General features: G+C 36.7%; 1 protein-coding gene across 1 annotated transcript; it reads left to right on the top strand.

Annotated features, from left to right (window-relative positions):
* Positions 1 to 436: 436 nt before the first annotated feature.
* LOC125244993 (E3 ubiquitin-protein ligase TRIM35-like) lies at positions 437 to 18,357 on the top strand. Its single transcript, XM_048155404.1, has 6 exons — positions 437 to 1,077; positions 15,532 to 15,627; positions 15,849 to 16,079; positions 16,154 to 16,176; positions 16,258 to 16,376; positions 17,072 to 18,357. The coding sequence occupies exons 1-6, from the start codon at positions 676 to 678 to the stop codon at positions 17,614 to 17,616; spliced, it is 1,416 nt and encodes a 471-aa protein (XP_048011361.1). The 5' UTR covers positions 437 to 675; the 3' UTR covers positions 17,617 to 18,357.
* Positions 18,358 to 21,241: the final 2,884 nt, after the last annotated feature.

The raw sequence follows: 21,241 nt of genomic DNA on the forward strand, positions 1-21,241 counted from the left end.
TATTAAATGCTACTAATGAAAATATTAGGAATTAATAGTTAAAGTGTGTGAGAGTCTGTTTATGGCAAAAATTAAATGTTGAAAGGGTGACAGAAAATTAATTTTTGGTAGAGACAAATGTAGTTTACAGGTTACAGGACCTTCAACCTGTTGGTAGCAGTTGAAGTCGACTATATGGAGAAAAATCCGGGAATGTTTTCCTCAAAAACCTTAATTTCTTTTCAACATAAGGGTTTTGAGGTGTTTTATTATTAATATGTGTATTTCCAATGTGTTTATCCAAGGTTTATAGCATTATATTTTAACATTTCAATGCAACACAATTCAATAATGCAAGTTCATTTTGAATACCGAAGAAATCCTTGTGTTCCAGTTTGACCTGTTTCCACACACCCACAGTTAACCATAAACTGTGGGTGTGTTGTAAGAGGGTGGCTCTTACAACACTAACCAGGAAGAAACTGACTTGTTATTTCTACTTTGTCATACTGACATTGTCTGGACAAAATCAATAAAGAATCAGCGTTCAGTGGAGAACAAAAAGAAAAACTTTACAGAAGGATTTTTGAGAAGTTTATTTCTGAACACACAGCAGATCTTTGTTATTCTTGTGATATTTTTTAAAACCATCGTTCAGAAAGTGAAAGTAAAGTTGCTGGAGCTTAAACTGTGAAAATGGCTTCACTAAACGTATCTGCAGACGAACTTTCTTGTCCCGTGTGCTGTGAAATCTTCAAGACTCCTGTTCTTTTATCATGTAGTCACAGTGTCTGTAAAGAGTGTCTTCAGCAGTTCTGGAGAATCAAGAAAACTCAGGAGTGTCCTGTCTGCAGGAGAAGATCCTCCAGAGATGAACCTCCAAATAATCTTGTGTTAAAAAACTTGTGTGAGTCATTTCTGACGGAGAGAAATGAGACACGTTCATCAGGATCTGAGGAGATCTGCAGTTTACACAGTGAGAAACTCAAACTCTTCTGTCTGAAGGACAAACAGCCTGTGTGTGTAGTGTGTATTAACTCACAAAAACATGACAATCACAAATTCAGACCCATCAGTGAAATGGTTTCATCATATAAGGTAAGACAAATGTCTCTTGTTTCACACATAAAGAACAATTATTAGTCATAAATACAATTTAGTCATGACAACTCTCGGAGTGAATTAAAATCAACCAGCATTTATTGGCATGTAGGGCTGAAATGATTTGTCAACAAGTATTTTTGTTGTCGAATAGTCTTTTGATCTCATATGACCTTTGAAGGGCCTGCAATAACGAGGTTTGACCAGTGGGGCGCTGTAGCGCAATCCACTCCCGGATCGGGCTGTTGTTTTTTGATATAAAACAAAGTCTTAACTTTTAAATTTTTAAATTTAACACCTATCACCCATGTAAAAAATAATCGCCCCTTTTAGCAGCAATAACTGCAGCCGAATGCTTGTGAAAACTGGAGCTCAGTCTTTCACAGTGCTGTGGTGAATTTTGACACACACATCTTTGCAGACCTGTTAAGTTCCTGCCACATCGTCTCAATTGGGTTCAAGTCAGGACTTTGACGAGGACACTCCAAAAACTTGAATTGTGAGCCGTTCAGATGTAGATTTACTCCTGTGCTTTGAATCATTGTATTGCTGCTTGAGCTTCAACATACAGACTTAAGATTGTATATTCTCCTTTAGGATTTTCTGGTAGAAAGCAGAAAAATGCAGGTTCCTCAATGTTGTTCTTTTGTGACTTTTTGGATGAGCCTGTTATGGGAAGGTTTGCTACTGTGCCGAGTTGTTTCAATTTGGAGATAATGACTCTCCCTGTGGTTCAAAAACCTTTGAAATAGCTTTGTAATCCTTCACAGATGGATGTATTTCAGTCACCTTCCTCCTCATCATTTCTGGAGTTTCTTTCACCTTTGTCATTGTGTGTCACTGATTAAGACCTAATAACCAACTTTATGCTGTTGAAAAGGTCCCATTCAAGTGTAAAAGTCCACGTGAACCGGAAGTTGCAAACGTCTTTTCTCCAGTGTTGTGACGCATTTCCTAGTGAAACGGAATATTGAATAGAGGGCAGAGTTTTACTTTAGCGCTCCTCCTCTCCATATCTCGCTCATAGCAGACAAACCGTTGAGAGGAGTGGTTTAAGTGTTTTCAACCCAAGCCGCCAGGAACGCCATTCCAGACCGGAAGTAACTTTTCAGATTTTGATTAAAGATTACAGCGACAAACTATTTTTTTCAGTGTATTAACTTGCACGGATTAATTGTTCACCACAAGACTAGTAATATACACTAACAAAGTTAATAGGGTCAATTTTGATTTCATGCCGACTTTAATTTGATTGAACGGTCCAGCTGAACCACATTACAAATAGAGTTTCATAGAAGGAAACTGTATAGTTACTGTATAGTTTCTAATTTGAGGAATTAGTAGGCAAATATATATATTTTTACCCAGGCTCAGTTGGTACTGGATAACTTTTTTGCTTCAATAAATAACATTGTCATTTACACAGTGTACTTTGTGTTTTCTCAGGCTGCCTTTGTTTTATGGTAGGTTTTAAAGGTGCCCTAGAATTGAAAATTGAATTTATTTTGGCATAGTTAAATAACAAGAGTTCAGTACATGGAAATGACATACAGTGAGTCTCAAACTCCATTGTTTCCTCCTTCTTATGTAAATCTCATTTGTTTAAAAGACCTCCGAAGAACAGGCGAATCTCAACATAACACCGACTGTTACGTAACAGTCGGGATCATTAATATGTACGGCCCCAATATTTGCATATACCAGCCCATGTTCAAGGCATTAGACAAGGGCAGCCAGTATTAACGTCTGGATCTGTGCACAGCTGAATCATCAGACTAGGTAAGCAAGCAAGAACAACAGCGAAAAATGGCAGATGGAGCGATAATAACTGACATGATCCATGATAACATGATATTTTTAGTGATATTTGTAAATTGTCTTTCTAAATGTTTCGTTAGCATGTTGCTTAATGTACTGTTAAATGTGGATTAAAGTTACCATCGTTTATTACTATATTCACGGAGACCAAGAGCCGTCGCTATTTTCATTTTTAAACACTTGCAGTCTGTATAATTCATAAACACAACTTCATTCTTTATAAATCTCTCCGACAGTGTAGCATTAGCCGTTAGCCACGGAGCATAGCCTCAAACTCATTCAGAATCAAATGTAAACATCAAAATAAATACCATACTTGCATGATCCGACGCATGCATGCAGCATGCATAATGAACATCTTGTAAAGATCCATTTGAGGGTTATATTATCTGTGTGAACTTTGTTTATGCACTGTATATTATAGTCGAGAGCCCGTGGGGCAGAGAGCGCACGATTTAAAGGGGGCGCAGCCTGAATCGGCGGATATTTAATGATGCCCCAAAATAGGCAGTTAAGAAGGCAAATTAATAAAAAAAAAAAATCTATGAGGGTATTTTGAGCTGAAACTTCACAGACACATTCAGGGGACACCTTAGACTTATATTACATCTTGTGAAAAAAAAACGTTCGATGGCACCTTTAAATAAATTAATGTTTTTTAAGAAACATAGTTTAGCCAGCTGTAAATTGTTTTATATATATATATTTTTAAATAAATATTTAAATAATTTAAAACGAATAAACAAGTTATTTGGGTCCAAGCAGTAATGGACCATGTGGATGATTAGCGATCTAATTGAAATGTATCTTATGATGTGGTTTTTATAGCAATGTACATCTTGAATCTTCACCAAAAGTTGATCATAATATGTGTGGACTTATATATTCAACATTTACATGTGGAGGCAATTTCTACATCTTATGAGGTGAGCGTCTGTCTTCACCTCTATTGGTAAGGGCTCAATTCATAAGAAGTATGGAAACTTCTAAAGCCTTAGTGTCAGGGGTCTCCCTTCAGAAAGTATTTGATGCTGTGGGATGGGATGGGCCTCCCCAAACATCTTTATAAGGTTTTACAGTTTGGATCTTCCTTCTACACCTGGCGCTCAAGTGCTCTCGTCCTGAGTTGTGCCTGTACAGTTTCACTCAAGGACAGAAATTAGTCAGTATAACGCAGTGGGCATCTCCTTCCACACAGTGTCGTCATTTGATGCAGCGCAAGCTCTCTTGAAAGGGAACATCTCAGGTTATGACTGTAACCTTTGTTCACTGAGAAGAGAACAAGACACTGAGTCCCTTTGGCATACTTCACGAATGCCTGTGAGGACCTTGCTTCTAATATGTACCAGCTTCCCTACGTGGTTTGTGTAGTTCGCGGTCACACGTCACATGGTGATAAATCAGAATTGGACTAGTTGCATATGTGCTTCAGATGCAGTAATGCAGAGGCATTCCCCATAGTGTCCTCATTCGACACATCTCATTCCCTCCTGAGGGAACAAAGGTTACAGTCCTAACCCAAAACATATTTGCAGTCTAAAGTCTGTTGGACAGTTTAAACAATTACGCAAGTTGTCTTTAAAAGTAAGAGAACATTAATTCAGTTGATTCAATACATCGCTAGAAACCGAGAGCACAATAATGTTGATTTTTATAACGGTTTTAATGCTCAATGTGTGGGCTATATCGGCAGATGAGGTACTTTCATTAAAAATAAACATTCTTGAAGAATTGGGGAAAATAAAGAGCATTGAAACAATAATGAAATTTCTGGAGACTGAAATGGAGCGACTAAGAACAGAAAACAAAGGTAATGTGATGGACACTACATACATGACAGGGTAGATCCAGAATAAAATGAAATGCAATAATTTACATATTTATAACACCATATTGCTCATACTGTGATGAATCTACTAGTCTGACAAAGATTAAGAAAGTGAATCTATATTTCTTCAGCTCTTCAAGAATGCTTTGAAATATAGACACAAGTTTGTTTTAAAGAAGATACTCAGCAGATTATTGCTCAAGTGAAAGCACTTCAAAAAATTATGAAAAAGTTATGGAAGTTTAAATTTAGTTCACTACTTACAGAACTGACCGCCACCGTTACAGAGCAGAAAGAAAACATCAGAGAACTGACCGCCACCGTTACAGAGCAGAAAGAAAACATCAGAGAACTGACCGCCACCGTTACAGAGCAGAAAGAAAAGAACAGAGAACTGAGGGATGAGATGAACAAGAAAAATGAAGGTACTTCACCAAAACATTCACTCTTTTATCAATGATCCTCAAAGTAAAACACCAATGCAATACATTGTATAGTGTAAATGTTAGTGTAAAGTTGAGTGTATACTGTGTAAAGTATGTTATCTATTACAATAATCAGTGTAAATGTCATTTAACAGAATCTTTATTCCTTCACAGAAATTACAAATCTTACTCTGGGTCAAGTGGAGTTGATAAAGGAAAATAGAGGTGAAAGTGTGCTTGAATGATGTTAAATTCAGTGTATTCATTCTCAGTGTAATACAGTAATATATCACAATATTGCTTATGTTTTTCTATAACAGACAGAGAAATAGCTTTTTCAGCTTCACTGATGGATTCTGGCCGTGGATTTATTGGTCCTTCTCTCAGTGAAATCACACTGATCTACAAGAACGTCTTCACAAACATAGGGAACGCCTACAACCCAATTACAGGTAATTATCAATGAAATGGAGTCATAAAACTCAGTTTATAGTAATGAAAACCTTCTGCTCCATTCAGACCTCTCTGAAGTTGTGTAATGTGTATAAGAGAATTAGGAGCCGTTTACACGACAACAGTGTCAACTAAAAACAGTAAACTTTGAGTTTTGTGTTTTGGCCATTCATTTACTATGGGGGATTGTAGCAAAATTTCAAATAAATAGATTAAGATCCACAAATAAATGTATAGATATTCACAAAAAATAATCGCATCCACAAATTAATAGAATAAGATCCACAACTATATGTTTGGAGTTTCACAAAAAATAATTGAATTCACAAATAAATAAAATGAGATTTGCTAATAAAAAAACATATTCACAAATATGTTTTTATGTCACAAGCACAACTCTGCCTGCATTCATTTGTGAATCACCACCTGTACATTTGTGAATTGCTTTCTGTGCATTTGTGAATCTCCTCACACATTTGTGGATTCTGAAACAATTCTAGCATCAGGATCTCCAATAAATCCACAAATAGGTCGACTCCACCCACCGACTACTCAAACCAATCAGATAACGACCACGTGGCGCTGACCAATCACAGCACACTTTCGCTACAACCAATCACGTTTTGCTTTACAATCGGGGCGCTCTCGTCCTGCATTGAGGGTTCTTAAACAATGTTACAGTAAAAAGAGGTTTAAAATGTATATTTCGTTAAACCATTAGACTGTGTCTCAAGCCAAGCCAAACTATTATACTTTATGTGCCATTTAAAAACGCTCTCTTATGGGAACAACAATGGATACAGATGCGTTATGGAAGCGTCACGTTATTAAAGATTGAACAGCCTATTATTAGCTAGTAACTTATCTAATCGGATAACTTTGTGATAAACATGCGAGTTTGTAAAATAGATGAAACTGTCGTCACATAACAACAGCATTTCCCAGTTTATCAATCAAACATCGAGGGATATGAGCAGAAAACCAGCTATTAAACAGTAACAGGCCCTTAAATAATATTTTAAACATTAGTTAAATGTTTTAGCGTTACCGCTGTTTTTAGAGAAGATATACTTTTTAAATGTGACAGTTTATTGCATTACATAGCCTAGATTATGCATTTCCTTTAAAAGTAAAATGTCCAGCAGTCAAACGATCACGAAAATGTTTCAGATGAATCAGACTTTATATATATATATATATATATATATATATATATATATATTTTTTATTGTAAAAGTTATTTAGAAAACGTTATTAAAAGTTTTTTTTTTTCCCTTCAGCATTGCAACCTCGTCTTTATTTGCATTATCCAAATCCATAGCTGCAGTGATGCCGAGGCTTGTAGCCTACTGGTACATCACTGAAGCTCATTCATGCTCATGTTTGGTATTATACATGGTATTGTGCAAGTGTGGTATTATAGCTACTGTAAAACGGGACACCCGTTTACTGCCACTGACTCGTCGTTTCTCACCGTGCCGCTTGTAGACAGTATAGCTGCATGGACATGGACACTAATGTAATCTGTTTGTTTATAACGCCTTCTATTTGCTGCATCGCGCCGTGCCGCGCCGCTCGCGTCAGGTAGAGGTGTTATAGCTGGGGATCTGTGTATGATCATAATTCATGCATTGCCTTTATCCTGATTCACTGATTCTGATGGCAATATAAAGAATACACTCCAAAAATCATCCCCGTCCGAATGATGGCTGAAACTTTACTGATGAGTTTCATGACGTTTTATTGTACGTTATCTACCATGAAATGACCGTTTTTAACTCCAGGTAATCACTGTAAGAGCTTATGCCTTTTCAGGGTTGCTTAACAAACTGTTAAACTTTCTATCAGTAAGAAAACTCAGATTAACTGTAATAATGTGCACGACACGTTCTCTTGTTCATTACTGCAGTGAGTAACACTCAGACCGTAATACCCATCAAAATAAGAGAGTCCCTCTTTGTAAGATGGATAATGCAGATCTTATATATAATTACACCCACAAAAATATGTACAAAACAAATTAAAAGATCAATCACAATAAAGTCTGTTACATTTTGTAAACGGATTGTTTTTATCACGCACACAGCTTCAGCTCAATCCGAACAAGCACTTATGGTGAAATATGGAGCTCAGAGTCTGTTTCTGCCCCAGTAGTCGGTGGGTGGAGTCGACCTATTTGTGGATTTATTGGAGATCCTGATGCTAGAATTGTTTCAGAATCCACAAATGTGTGAGGAGATTCACAAATGCACAGAAAGCAGTTCACAAATATACAGGTGGTGATTCACAAATGAATGCAGGCAGAGTTGTGCTTGTGACATAAAAACATATTTGTGAATATGTTTTTTATTAGCAAATCTCATTTTATTTATTTGTGAATTCAATTATTTTTTGTGAAACTCCTAACATATAGTTGTGGATCTCATTCTATTAATTTGTGGATATGATTATTTTTACATTTATTTGTGGATCATAATCTATTTATTTGTAATTTTGCTACAATCCTACCCCCATAATTTACAGGACAACAGCATTTTGGGGACCTGAAAATTATTAGATCAAGTGGAAAACGTTATTCCTGTGTAAACTACAAAAATGTGAATTTGTGAAAAATGTGATGTCATGCATATTACATGTTCAATCTCTAGGCGTGTAGTGTTTATTTACTGAGTGACGTGCACCTACTGGACTGGCAGCAGAATACAGTGTTTTAAAGTTGTTTCCATGGATCTGTGTGAACGGTGATCGTTTTGAAAATGTCATTGTTGGTACACGAAAAACGCAAAGAAAAAAACGTGTCTGTTTTTAGGACATCGTTGTCGTGTAAACGTAGCCTGAAATGATTTACCATCTTTCAAAACTATTACACAGTGTGTTTGGTAATTAATCAATCATACAGGAAACAGCTGATTCTGTATCTCTTGTTATTTGATTTAGGTGTTTTCACAGCCCCACTGAAAGGAGCGTACATGTTCAGAGTCTCTGTATTTGGTCGTAATGGAATTGCAGCAGGTGCCTCCATTTATAAGAATTCAGAGCGTATGGTTTTAGCATATGCTAATCAGCCTCAGTATGATTTAAACTCTTCAAATGGAGTTGTGTTGATCCTGGAGGTTGGAGATGTTGTCTATGTGAGACTTTGGCCTTTGGCGAAGATATTTGATAGCGAGGATAACCACAGCACTTTCAGTGGTTATCTGCTGTTTCCCTTAAGATAACAGGAGATTTGATTCCAATAGTTCTGAACCTTCAGTGTATGATTTAAGACGAAAATCATGAAGAATTGTTAACATATGAACCTGTATTAATGAGGACTGATGTGTGTTTGGAATTTGTAATAGATTATAAAATTCTGAGCTGTATATACATGTAAGTTTGTATAAAGAGTTTCAACACTGAGTCAGACAGGACCCATGAATATCACATGATTTAAAAGTAGGGCTGTCATGATTCCTCAAATAAGTACAAGTATTCTCAATTGCAATTTACCTGTGTCGAGTAATGCAGAGTTCCCCCTTCACGATTTTCTGGGGGAGCATTATATCGCTGCTGTGTGCACATTGCATGATGGATCAGCGATGGGGTAACACATTGCATGACTTTACAATAGGAAGAATCATCAACACCTCTGTCTGGTCCACAAATTATGTTTTGAGCCATTGCACCAAATGGGCAACATTTCTGTCCCCAGGACATTGTATGTATAAATATGCCACTTTTAGGTATACCTGCTGTACATGGAAAATTTAAAGCAGTTTATTTCATTTGCATCTGTCTTTTATTGTATTTGTCCTTGTTTTTTCTGTGCTGATGTTATCATGCCTTCTGTAATAAAAAACATGATTTAAGGAAAACAATTCAAAATAAATGTTATTTACAAAGATGGATATGTGATATAGAGCAAGAATACAGAGAAATATTGCAACAAAATGTATATTTTTGTGCAAAAGATAAACAACTTAAGCTCATTCAAGAGCATTTATAGCAATGATGTTTTACAAAATAATAATTAATCATTATAATCTTCACAAACAAATTTCTTGGTTAGTGAAGTACATACAATGTAAGTGAATGGGATCAAGGCCATAGAGTCAGTGTTGTAGGATGGTCATATTTAGGCATCAAGAGGTTGATGTTATAGCACATTTAAAAACGAGGAGAGTCAAACTCAAGGATGATGGGACTTTAATTTTCCCAATTAAGGCCAAAGGCAAAGCAAAAATCCATTTAAAGACATAACAAATGGCTAAACCTTTCTAAACAGAAAACAAAACTGACATATGCGTCAAATAAAAAAATAATATAAACAAAAATAAACAACTTTCAAAATTACAATATACAAAATTAGCTTCTTACTAGCCAGTAACCAAGTCACTCAGGTGACCAAGACAAATTACAGACGTATGTTTGCTTTTTGCAAAACTAAACAGCCTTCTTAAAGCTGCAGTCCAGAACATTTTTGGTTAAAAAATGTCCAAAATCAATTTTTGAGCAAGTACATAACCAATAACTCATTATCTTAGCTCGATTCACAACAGTAAGCTTGTAATAATGTTTTATAATAAGAGCGATATGGTGGATTTCCGCGGTAAATTTGAGCATGCAGCAGTTCGTCTGTGCGTCATTACGTCACGTCCGTAAACAGAAAGGAAGGAGTCCAGGCTAGTCGGTTTTATCATGGGAGGATGCTTGTTGTAGCGGATCATTTATAGCCTGAAATAATTAAACTTTTCATTTTGATGGCGGATTGTAATCCAGAAAGATCCAAATGAAAATCATCAGTGACAACTGGAGATTCACCCGTAGTCAAAAGCAAAAAACTTCGGACTGTGGAGTGGATACAGAAATTGAAATCTACAGGTAATACACTAATACACATAGTCACGCAATGCTGATGTTGTTAACAATAACAATTTGAGAACAATATAACAGTAATAATAATATGCACGGTTTGGCATGATCCGAGCTAAGCGATCGTTAGATTTAATCATCATTGGCAGCGTGATTTATTGTAGGCCTGATGCTTTTCTCCTCAGTCTCCTCAGTCAGAACAAAAGTTACTTACTTGTTCAGATGATATTTTCCAGTGAAAATTCTTATATTGGTCATACTTTCAAGACGTAGAATCCAGTGGCGGCTCCTGCCAAATCTCTCAGGGGGGGCAAATGTTTGGATGATTGATAAAGATAAGGTCACCCATTCAATGGATAAATTAACAGCTAGTTAAGGATATAGAGGCAACTGAACTACTTTAGTATTAATGAAAAATAAACGTTCTATATGTATTAATTTAGCAGCAAGCCAAAATCCATTCAAAGACCAGCAAGGATGTGGATTTCCAAAAACTTTATACTCCAATTTCAGTTTAATAAGAAATAATTAAATCACGTAACTCACTAGATTACACTGCTTACATCACATTACTCTTAGATTACACTGCTTACATCACATTACCTGTTACGTCCTGGTAGTTTGTGCCTTTTGTGTGTTTCTTTTCTTCCCTCCTCCTTTTTCTTAGGCACGCCTACACGGGACGGTTATTGGTTCGGGAGGCTGCCAATCGTCATCAGCTCGCATGATGACACGCTACCCGCTGCCAATCCTGTACGGGCGCTAGGGTTTTAAAAGAGCGGCTGGATGGACGCGGGGTTTTTAGCTTGGCTCTCCTGTTTTTTGTGCTTGTGTAATCTGCCCTTTTTGGTTAAGTTTTTTCTGGTGTAATGACACTCCTATGTTGTACAGTTTTGAGTTGTCATTTTTTTGTTTTTATCCTTAATTTGTTTTCTTAATTATTATTTCGACTGTGTTTCTCCTGGTCTATGGGAATGGACAGGTAGTATGTCACGTGACGTACATGCTGCAACACTCTTACATTACACTGCTTACATCACATTACCCTTAGATTACACTGCTTACATCACATTACCCTTAGATTACACTGCTTACATCACATTACCCTTAGATTACACTGCTTACATCACATTACCCTTAGATTACACTGCTTACATCACATTACCCTTAGATTACACTGCTTACTTCACATTACTCTTAGATTACACTGCTTACATCACATTACCCTTAGATTACACTGCTTACATCACATTACCCTTAGATTACACTGCTTACATCACATTACTCTTACATTACACTGCTTACTTCACATTACTCTTAGATTACACTGCTTACTTCACATTACTCTTAGATTACACTGCTTACATCACATTACTCTTAGATTACACTGCTTACTTCACATTACTCTTAGATTACACTGCTTACATCACATTACCCTTAGATTACACTGCTTACATCACATTACCCTTAGATTACACTGCTTACTTCACATTACTCTTAGATTACACTGCTTACATCACATTACCCTTAGATTACACTGCTTACATCACATTACCCTTAGATTACACTGCTTACTTCACATTACTCTTAGATTACACTGCTTACATCACATTACCCTTAGATTACACTGCTTACATCACATTACCCTTAGATTACACTGCTTACTTCACATTACTCTTAGATTACACTGCTTACATCACATTACTCTTAGATTACACTGCTTACTTCACATTACTCTTAGATTACACTGCTTACATCACATTACCCTTACATTACACTGCTTACATCACATTACTCTTACATTACACTGCTTACTTCACATTACCCTTAGATTACACTGCTTACTTCACATTACTCTTAGATTACACTGCTTACATCACATTACCCTTAGATTACACTGCTTACATCACATTACCCTTAGATTACACTGCTTACTTCACATTACTCTTAGATTACACTGCTTACATCACATTACCCTTACATTACACTGCTTACATCACATTACTCTTACATTACACTGCTTACTTCACATTACTCTTAGATTACACTGCTTACATCACATTACCCTTACATTACACTGCTTACATCACATTACCCTTACATTACACTGCTTACATCACATTACCCTTACATTACACTGCTTACATCACATTACTCTTACATTACACTGCTTACTTCACATTACTCTTAGATTACACTGCTTACTTCACATTACTCTTAGATTACACTGCTTACATCACATTACCCTTACATTACACTGCTTACATCACATTACGCTTACATTACACTGCTTACTTCACATTACTCTTAGATTACACTGCTTACATCACATTACCCTTACATTACACTGCTTACATCACATTACCCTTACATTACACTGCTTACATCACATTACCCTTACATTACACTGCTTACTTCACATTACTCTTAGATTACACTGCTTACATCACATTACTCTTACATTACACTGCTTACATCACATTACCCTTAGATTACACTGCTTACATCACATTACCCTTACATTACACTGCTTACATCACATTACTCTTACATTACACTGCTTACTTCACATTACTCTTACATTACACTGCTTACATCACATTACCCTTACATTACACTGCTTACATCACATTACCCTTAGATTACACTGCTTACTTCACATTACTCTTACATTATGCTTACTTCACATTACTCTTAGATTACACTGCTTACATCACATTACCCTTAGATACACTGCTTACTTCACACTACTCACCTATATTACACTGCTCACTTATATTGAAATTTTGCTCGCCTCTCTTTCAAAGCAGCAAATTGATCAATTACTTTCTCATTGAAACCAGGCATGCTCCTGACTAGTTCCCTCTCCATGGAAAGCATGGCCAGTGCATTCAGACGTTCCTGTCCCATTACATTTCGCAGGAATGTCTTGATTCTCTTTAAGGTTGAGAAACACCTCTCAGCTTCAGCAGTTGTCATGGGAGTGGTTATGAGGATGTTCAACAGAGCCACAGTCTCAGAAAAAGTATCCTGGTGGTTGTACTTCAGCAAAACCTGGTACAGTGCCAGTGCACCACAGCAGCCCTTGAATTCTGGACTCTCATAAATAAGAGACAGTTCGGTCTTCAGCTTCGCCTTATGCAACATGGGGTATGCTCGGACAGTGATGTTTAGAGCCTCAACAGGGAATGTATGGCAATGCTGTTCAAACATCTCTCCTTGTAGTAGCGTGGCACTCACAAGGTGGTCAGTGAAGGAAAACCTTTCTTTGGCGTGGACCAGGATTGTATCGCAGATCTGACAAAAATATTTGTACTTTAGTTATAAAATATTATATTATAATATAAATATGGAGATATAAGGTTTCAGCGACAGTGTATCAGGCAGAAATCTTGTATTTCCATATTTTGTCTTTTTTTTTTTTTTTCCATAAATCAATGCTATTGGTCACCCTTTATACCCGTCAGTGGGTTTGAAAAGCATTAAAAGAGCTTGTGTTAAATCTCTTAACTCCATTGGAAATTATTGTTATTATTATTATTATTTTTATTATTATTATTAATAAACAGTTTTTTTTCCCTGTTTCCTGAAAAGTAACAGTTTTGGACATACAAAGCTTTCCATCTGACAGTAACGATGTGTGTATGTTATTAGGTTAATTAACGTTTTACCAAATTCAAGTTCAAATGGAGTTTGACCAGTGTTTTTGACCAGCAAATGTCTTCTCAATCCACTCAGATAGTTCAGTCTATTATTAAAGATTCCACTAGGTGGCGACATATAATACAATTAGCTGAATCGTTGGTGTAGTATCAAAGGTGCCCTAGATTCAAAAATTGAATTTATCTTGGCATAGTTAAATAACAAGAGTTCAGTACATGGAAAAGACATACAGTGAGTCTCAAACTCCATTGTTTCCTCCTTCTTATATAAATCTCATTTGTTTAAAAGACCTCCGAAGAACAGGCGAATCTCAACATAACACCGACTGTTACGTAACAGTCGGGGTGTACGCCCCCAATATTTGCATATACCAGCCCATGCTCAAGCATTAGACAAGGGCAGGACGTCTGGATCTGTACACAGCTGAATCATCAGACTAGGTAAGCAAGCAAGGACAACAGCGAAAAATGGCAGATGGAACAATAATAACTGACATGATCCACGATTACATGATATTTTTTGTGATATTTGTAAACCGTATTTCTAAATGTTTCGTTAGCATGTTGCTAATGTACTGTTAAATGTGGTTTAAGTTACCATCGTTTCTTACTGTATTCACGGAGACAAGAGCCATCGCTATTTTCATTTTTAAACACTTGCAGTCTGTATAATTCATAAAAACAACTTCATTCTTTATAAATCTCTCCAACAGTGTGTAATGTTAGCTTTAGCCATGGAGCACTATCAAACTCGTTCAGAATCAAATATAAACACCCAAATAAACACTGTACTTAAGCGATTAGATACGCTGCATGACGAACACTTTGTAAAGATCCATTTTGAGGGTTATATTAGCTGTGTGAACTTTGTTTATGCTGTTTAAGGCAAGCGCGAGCTCTTGGGGCGTGGAGCACGAGATTTAAAGGGCCACAAACCCTGAATCAGCTCATTTCTAATTATGCCCCAAAATAGGCAGTTAAAAAAATGAATTAAAAAAATCTATGGGGTATTTTGAGCTGAAACTTCACAGACACATTCAGGGGACACCTTAGACTTATATTACATCTTGTAAAAAGACTGCTACCATCCATTTTCCTATACCTCTTTAGACAGCCTCTGCTTCTCTTCTTCTCCCAAGGCCCTCCTAGATCTTGTTCCTGTTGCTTCTTGCTGCTGCTCCTGAAATGATCTCTGATCCCTGAATGCAGACAGATCAACAGTGTTTGTATGAATAAAACAGTATGTCATTGACAAAACCATTAACCTTTTATTGTGAATCAATTTAGTACGAGATACAAAAACGGAAGTAATCAGGATGGGTCAAATACTTTTATCACAGCATTGTGTGATCGTATCACTGTATTCTCTTCTTGTCTTCACTGTAATCTGGTGTTTTATGTAATTTTGTTCTAGGCAGAGCTCAATACAACACTGAAGTCCTTACAAGAGAAACTTCAACACAATGAAAAAAAGAAAGGAGAGTTTGAGAAAACAGTTCAACACATCAAGGTGAGGAAACAGAATCGAGTCATTTTCAGCTGTAGGATCACTATTATGATCTGATATATTTAATATAATGGAGTCCAGGGTATTATTTCTGTAAATGACGAGCAGCGATCTGCTTCCGGATCCGTTATATGTCGGTATCCGAGTTTTTCTCTGATATGAATGATGTGAAGTGTTGATGTGTGTCGATTGAGATGATTGAAGTGAATGTGATTTGATTTCAGTCTCAAGCTGAGCACACAGAGCGTCAGATTAAACAGCAGTTTAAGAGGCTTCGTCGGTTTCTCAGAGATGAAGAAGCAGCTACAATCACTGCACTGAGGGAGGAAGAGGAGCAGAAGAAGCAGAAGATGAAGAAGAAGCTGGAGGAGATGAACAGACACATCTCAGCTCTTTCACACACAATCAAAGACATGGAGGAGATGATGAAAGCCAATGATGTCTGCTTTCTGAAGGTCTGATTTCAGATCATTGGTTGATTGACTGATTGATTGAGTTCTTGGTGATAAATGGTGTGTTTGTTCTGCAGGAGTTTCCAGTCTCAAAGGAAAGGTGAGTGATCTGCTCCTGTCTCTGGTCTCTCTGGTTCTGATCCAAAGCCACTGCAGTTCTGACTCCTGAATGTTCTTCCAGAGTCCAGAGATCACAGCCGGATCCACAGATGCCTTCTGGAGCTTTGATTCAAGTGCCATGTTACTTGGGCAACCTGCAGTTCAGAGTCTGCAAGAAGATGCAGGACATCATCCAATACAGTGAGTCTGACTGCAGAAGATCTGAGCTCTCACACACACACTGGAAATGATGGATATAAAGGAGTTATTTAATTGAGTCTGTTGGGTTTCTGTCTGTTTAAATCAGAATTTTTTTCAGTTGGAGTTTGAACAGTTCGTCAATGAATGTCCATGGGATTTCTCAGAGTTTAGGAAAACTTAAAGTCTGATCAGATATAAAAGATAAAGCAACAGTCAGAAGAACAGTCTGAAGGTCTGAGGCAGATGTTCAGAGTTACAATAAGAAAATTTAGTTTCATAAAAATAATAATAATAATTTCTCAAGACAACATAAGTTAAACAACAGACAGTAAGAATAAGCTATTGTAAATCAACACACAGACTATAAGAGCCAATGAAATGAAGATGATCAGATTCTGCTGAAGATCAGACACACACTTACAGTTTTTCTTCTACAGCATAAATTTCAACAGATACTTTCCCAAAGTATCATTTTCTATTGAAGGGAAACACAAATCACACATTTATTGTTTGTAGTTGGTTGCACGCTGATGATAAAAATGAGTGTGAAACTAATAACAGCACTGACAGTGATCAGAGGAACATGTGTTTGATCAACAGGACGAGTGTCATAATTCATAATAATCTGTGTTGGTTCACTCTTGATCATTATATGAACATCAGAATAAAAGCATCTGTTGATTGTGTCTCATCAGCTCCTGTGATTCTGGATCCAAACACTGCAGATCCATTTCTCATCCTGTCTGATGATCTGACCAGTGTGAGAAACAATGGATACTATCAACCTGTTCCTGATAATCCAGAGAGATTTGACTATTATGGCTGTGTTCTGGGTTCAGAGGGTTTTAACTCAGGAACACACCGCTGGGATGTGGATCTTAAAGAGTGTTCAGACTGGAAACTTGGAGTAACTACAGCATTAAACCCGAGGAAGGGAATGGGTTTCTATGAGACTGATGTCTGGAGTGTGGAGCATGGGTGTGTTGTTGAATCTGGTTTTCGTGTTGAACAGGATCTTGATCGTGTGAGAGTGTATCTGGACTATGACAGAGGAACGGTGTCATTCTCTGATCCTGTAACTCACACACATCTACACACATTCATAACCACCTTCACTCGCCCACTCTTTCCATTCTTCTGTTGTTGTTTTAGTTCTTACTCTCTGAGGATCTTTCCAGTCGATAATCGTTACACCTATAGGTCTGGATCTTCCTGCTTTCGTCATGTCTCCAATATTTAATCCAGATCACATGACGAAGAGTACTGTTCGTCTGAATATCATTCAATTGTACTTCACAGTAAATAAATGTATTTACGATCATTCCTATAGCACGTAAAGCAGCATTAGTCCTTAAAGGGAAGCTGGCGTTTTGAGTGGCATTTGTATATACTGTCATGCTAGTAACATGCCACTGCATTAGACATCTTGCAGCATTAAGAGGATAGTTCACTCAAAAATGAAAACTGACACTAATTACCCTCACGTCATTCCAAACCTGTAAGACTTTCATTCGTCTTTGAAACACAAAGATCTTTTTGATGAAATCTGAGAGCCTTTTGTCCCTCCATTGACAGCTACGCAACTACCACTTTGACGCTTCAAAAGTTCATAAAGTGATTGTAAAACTAATATGAATTGAACAGTTCAATTACAATTATTGAATTTTAATGAATTGTTAACATGGTCTGAGTACTGTGAAAGTCTATGAAAAGTGAGTTTTAGATAAAAAATTATTAGGTATTGAGTATGATTAACAGTAATATAATTATATAAAGATACATGCTGAATAAGATATTACTGAACTTGCTTTGATACTTATGTCATTTTGATGTGTGTTTTTAACATTAACAAAGTTCAGGTTGATGTTCATTTATGGTTCATGTTTGATCATTTCACTTCCTATTTGGAATGAAATAAGAAGAAATTAAAAGATGGCCAATTTATTCGTTTGGTCATTTAGTTTAATAAAACGGAAAATGAGATTTTGGCTCAATTTGTAATTTTTCGTTTGTGATTCACAAATCGGTTTATGGCTTTGATATTTCATTCGCACATGTGGGCGGTGCTGAAACGCCCCTTCATCTGATTGGTCGAACCGTGCCGTCTACAGCAGTCAGTGCAGTTTAATGAGATTTTGTCACCACGTGAACCACCACTCACTGACGTTTGAAGATAAAAAATAAAAAAAAATATGTTACTGGGCACATAATTAGTGCTGCTTCGAAGCTTGCTTTAAAGTATGACACTTGAAGATCACAAGCCATACAGGAGGATGCTGACATGAAGTTTAGTGTATAATTTATGATGTTTGTTGTAGGTTCTAACTGTGTTTCCATGTCAAATTGATAAATGCAATGCAAATAGCTGCGTCTCTCTGGATAAAAATGTATGGGCGACAAGGATTGGGTGTAAAAATAAATTATAAACATGACCATGATAATTCTAATGAGACCGGACACGACATGGGATCCATCTGCAGGCTTTATTGAGCAGATCTTGTGGTCAAACAGGCAACGGTAAAACAGTGGCAACGGTAAAACAGTGGCAAACAGGTATAACAGGGAATAGACAGGATCGTGGCCGTATAACAGGCAGTAAGTCAGGGCAGGCAGATATCAGTCACAAGTCCAAGATAGAGCAAATAGTCCAAAGGGCAGGCAGCAAAGAATCGCACACGGATAACAGACTGGATCAATTACAGGTAGACAATTACAAAAAGAAACGCTCAGAAATGCAAACCGTAGTAGTACAAGCCCTCATAATGAGTGTGAGAATGAGAGTGGCTTAAAGGTCCCGTTTTTCGTGTTTTTTTGAAGCTTTGATTGTGTTTATAGTGTGCAATATAACATGTGTTCATGTTTCGCGTGTAAAAAAAACACAGTATTTTTTACATAATTTACTTATCTGTATACCGCTGTTTCCACTGTCATAAAAACGGGCTGATGACTTCCTTGTTCTATGAAGTCCCTCCTTCAGAAATACGTAACGAGTTCTGATTGTGCCAGCGGTTCCTGTGTTGTGATTCGACAGCTCTGAGCGCACCGTGCCCGGAAAGGTCACGCCTCTTACCATAACGTGGAGATGCACGCGCTCAGTGTTATTGTAAACGTCTTTAATTTTACCCTATCAATTTGAGCCGGAATCAGACCCGGTGATTGGACTGCGGGATGAAAATAACAGCGTTTCGACGACATGGCGACAAACACACTCTACAAACGCAACTCTTGTGTATTCCTGTGGGCGGAGGTTAGTCAAAAAACTGTTTTAGTGACGTCATTAAAGAAGGAGGTAGAGGGATGTAGTCCAAACTGGCCGTTCGATGTAGGCGACTTCTGTTAAATAAAATATCTCGCTTGGCATTGAACTTTGAGCTTTAAAATTTTACAGATTTTATTTATACTCTAACAACAACATTACACACTAACTAAAGTTTGAAACATGGGATCACGAAGAACGGGACCTTTAAATAGTCCAGATAATGAGCTGCAGCTGGGTGTGGGTGATTGCTGATTGGTGGAGTGAGCGCAGGGAGGATTATGGGAAATGGAGTCCGGGAATGACTGGAACTTTGACAATAATGTCCATAACATTTCCCATTTGCATTCTAATAAATCACTAGGATTTTTAACAACATTATATTATTAAGTTTTAAATAATTTCTTATTGATAAATAAATAGTTGTAAGAATAAGGTGGGTATTAAATCTAGATTTATCTCTCAACTAAATATCATGTGATATTTTGTCATCAAATGAGATATTTAAATGACTAATTTAATTGCACCGGGTGGATGAGAAATGCTGTTTGAGAGGAGTACAAATAAGCTAAAGTACTTCTCCAGTGACTGCTGGACCCAGATAAATTATGAACAACAAATTCTTTGAAAAAAGAAAAAAAGAAGAAGTAGTCTAAATTTACAGCAGCAGTTATCATGATTTTCCTGTGATAGAAAATAATATTTGCATTGGGTGTAATGCAAATCACTTCCCCTGCGTTTTTCATGGTAATAATGAAATAATTATTTGAAACCTAGTATTAACTTCTTTTACCTGAAATGTTCAAAACTATTATAATGCTGACCAATATGCCATAAGAAATGAATTGGGAACAGTATCAATACCATGCCCAAACACTTGGTGACACCACAATTCAAGATTCAGTTTAAGCATACTATATGCCTGTGGTGAAGAGTGTAACAAACTTGAGAGTTTGAATATGGAAGTAAAATAATGCCAAATGTTTTTGAAATAATAAGCTTGTTGAATTGCACTATTTGAAAAAAATATGCATTACATTAGCTGTACTTGCATTTAGATGCACTGTATTTTTAAGGCTTGCATTTTTATGGGCTGAAAATCAACATGGTCGTATATTTAGGCTGTGAATATTTCAATTAAAAATATTTCACATACATTTTCATTATTAAAAATTCAGTAATTCATATTCACCTTTTAGATTTCACTTCCAAAATATTCATTCTGTTTAAAAATACAACCTATAAAATTCAACTAGCAATTTTCAGTCCATTTTATTTCGCTTTACAAATTCGCTTCCACAAATTCAGTGGCTCAAATTCGGCAGAAAATTCAACATTTCACATCCGGGAACTGCAGGAAGAGCAGTAGAGTGCCGATGCATCATCTCTATCTGCTGTTAGTCTTCTTCACCAGCAGGTGCCGCTAGCGGCTGTTTAGGAAGACCAAAGCAATGCTAGTAAGTCATTCATTCATAAAAACGGATTTACAGAATTAGAGCAAGCGGTAAGTGAATGTGTGATGATTATCAGGGCCAGTATAAATGCAGAAAAACTGATAAAGACACAAAAGCTGCATTTATGTTTAATTCAGTGTATTTACGCTTACATT

The sequence above is a fragment of the Megalobrama amblycephala genome, linkage group LG14, assembly GCF_018812025.1.
Source record: "Megalobrama amblycephala isolate DHTTF-2021 linkage group LG14, ASM1881202v1, whole genome shotgun sequence".
NCBI lineage: Eukaryota > Metazoa > Chordata > Actinopteri > Cypriniformes > Xenocyprididae > Megalobrama > Megalobrama amblycephala.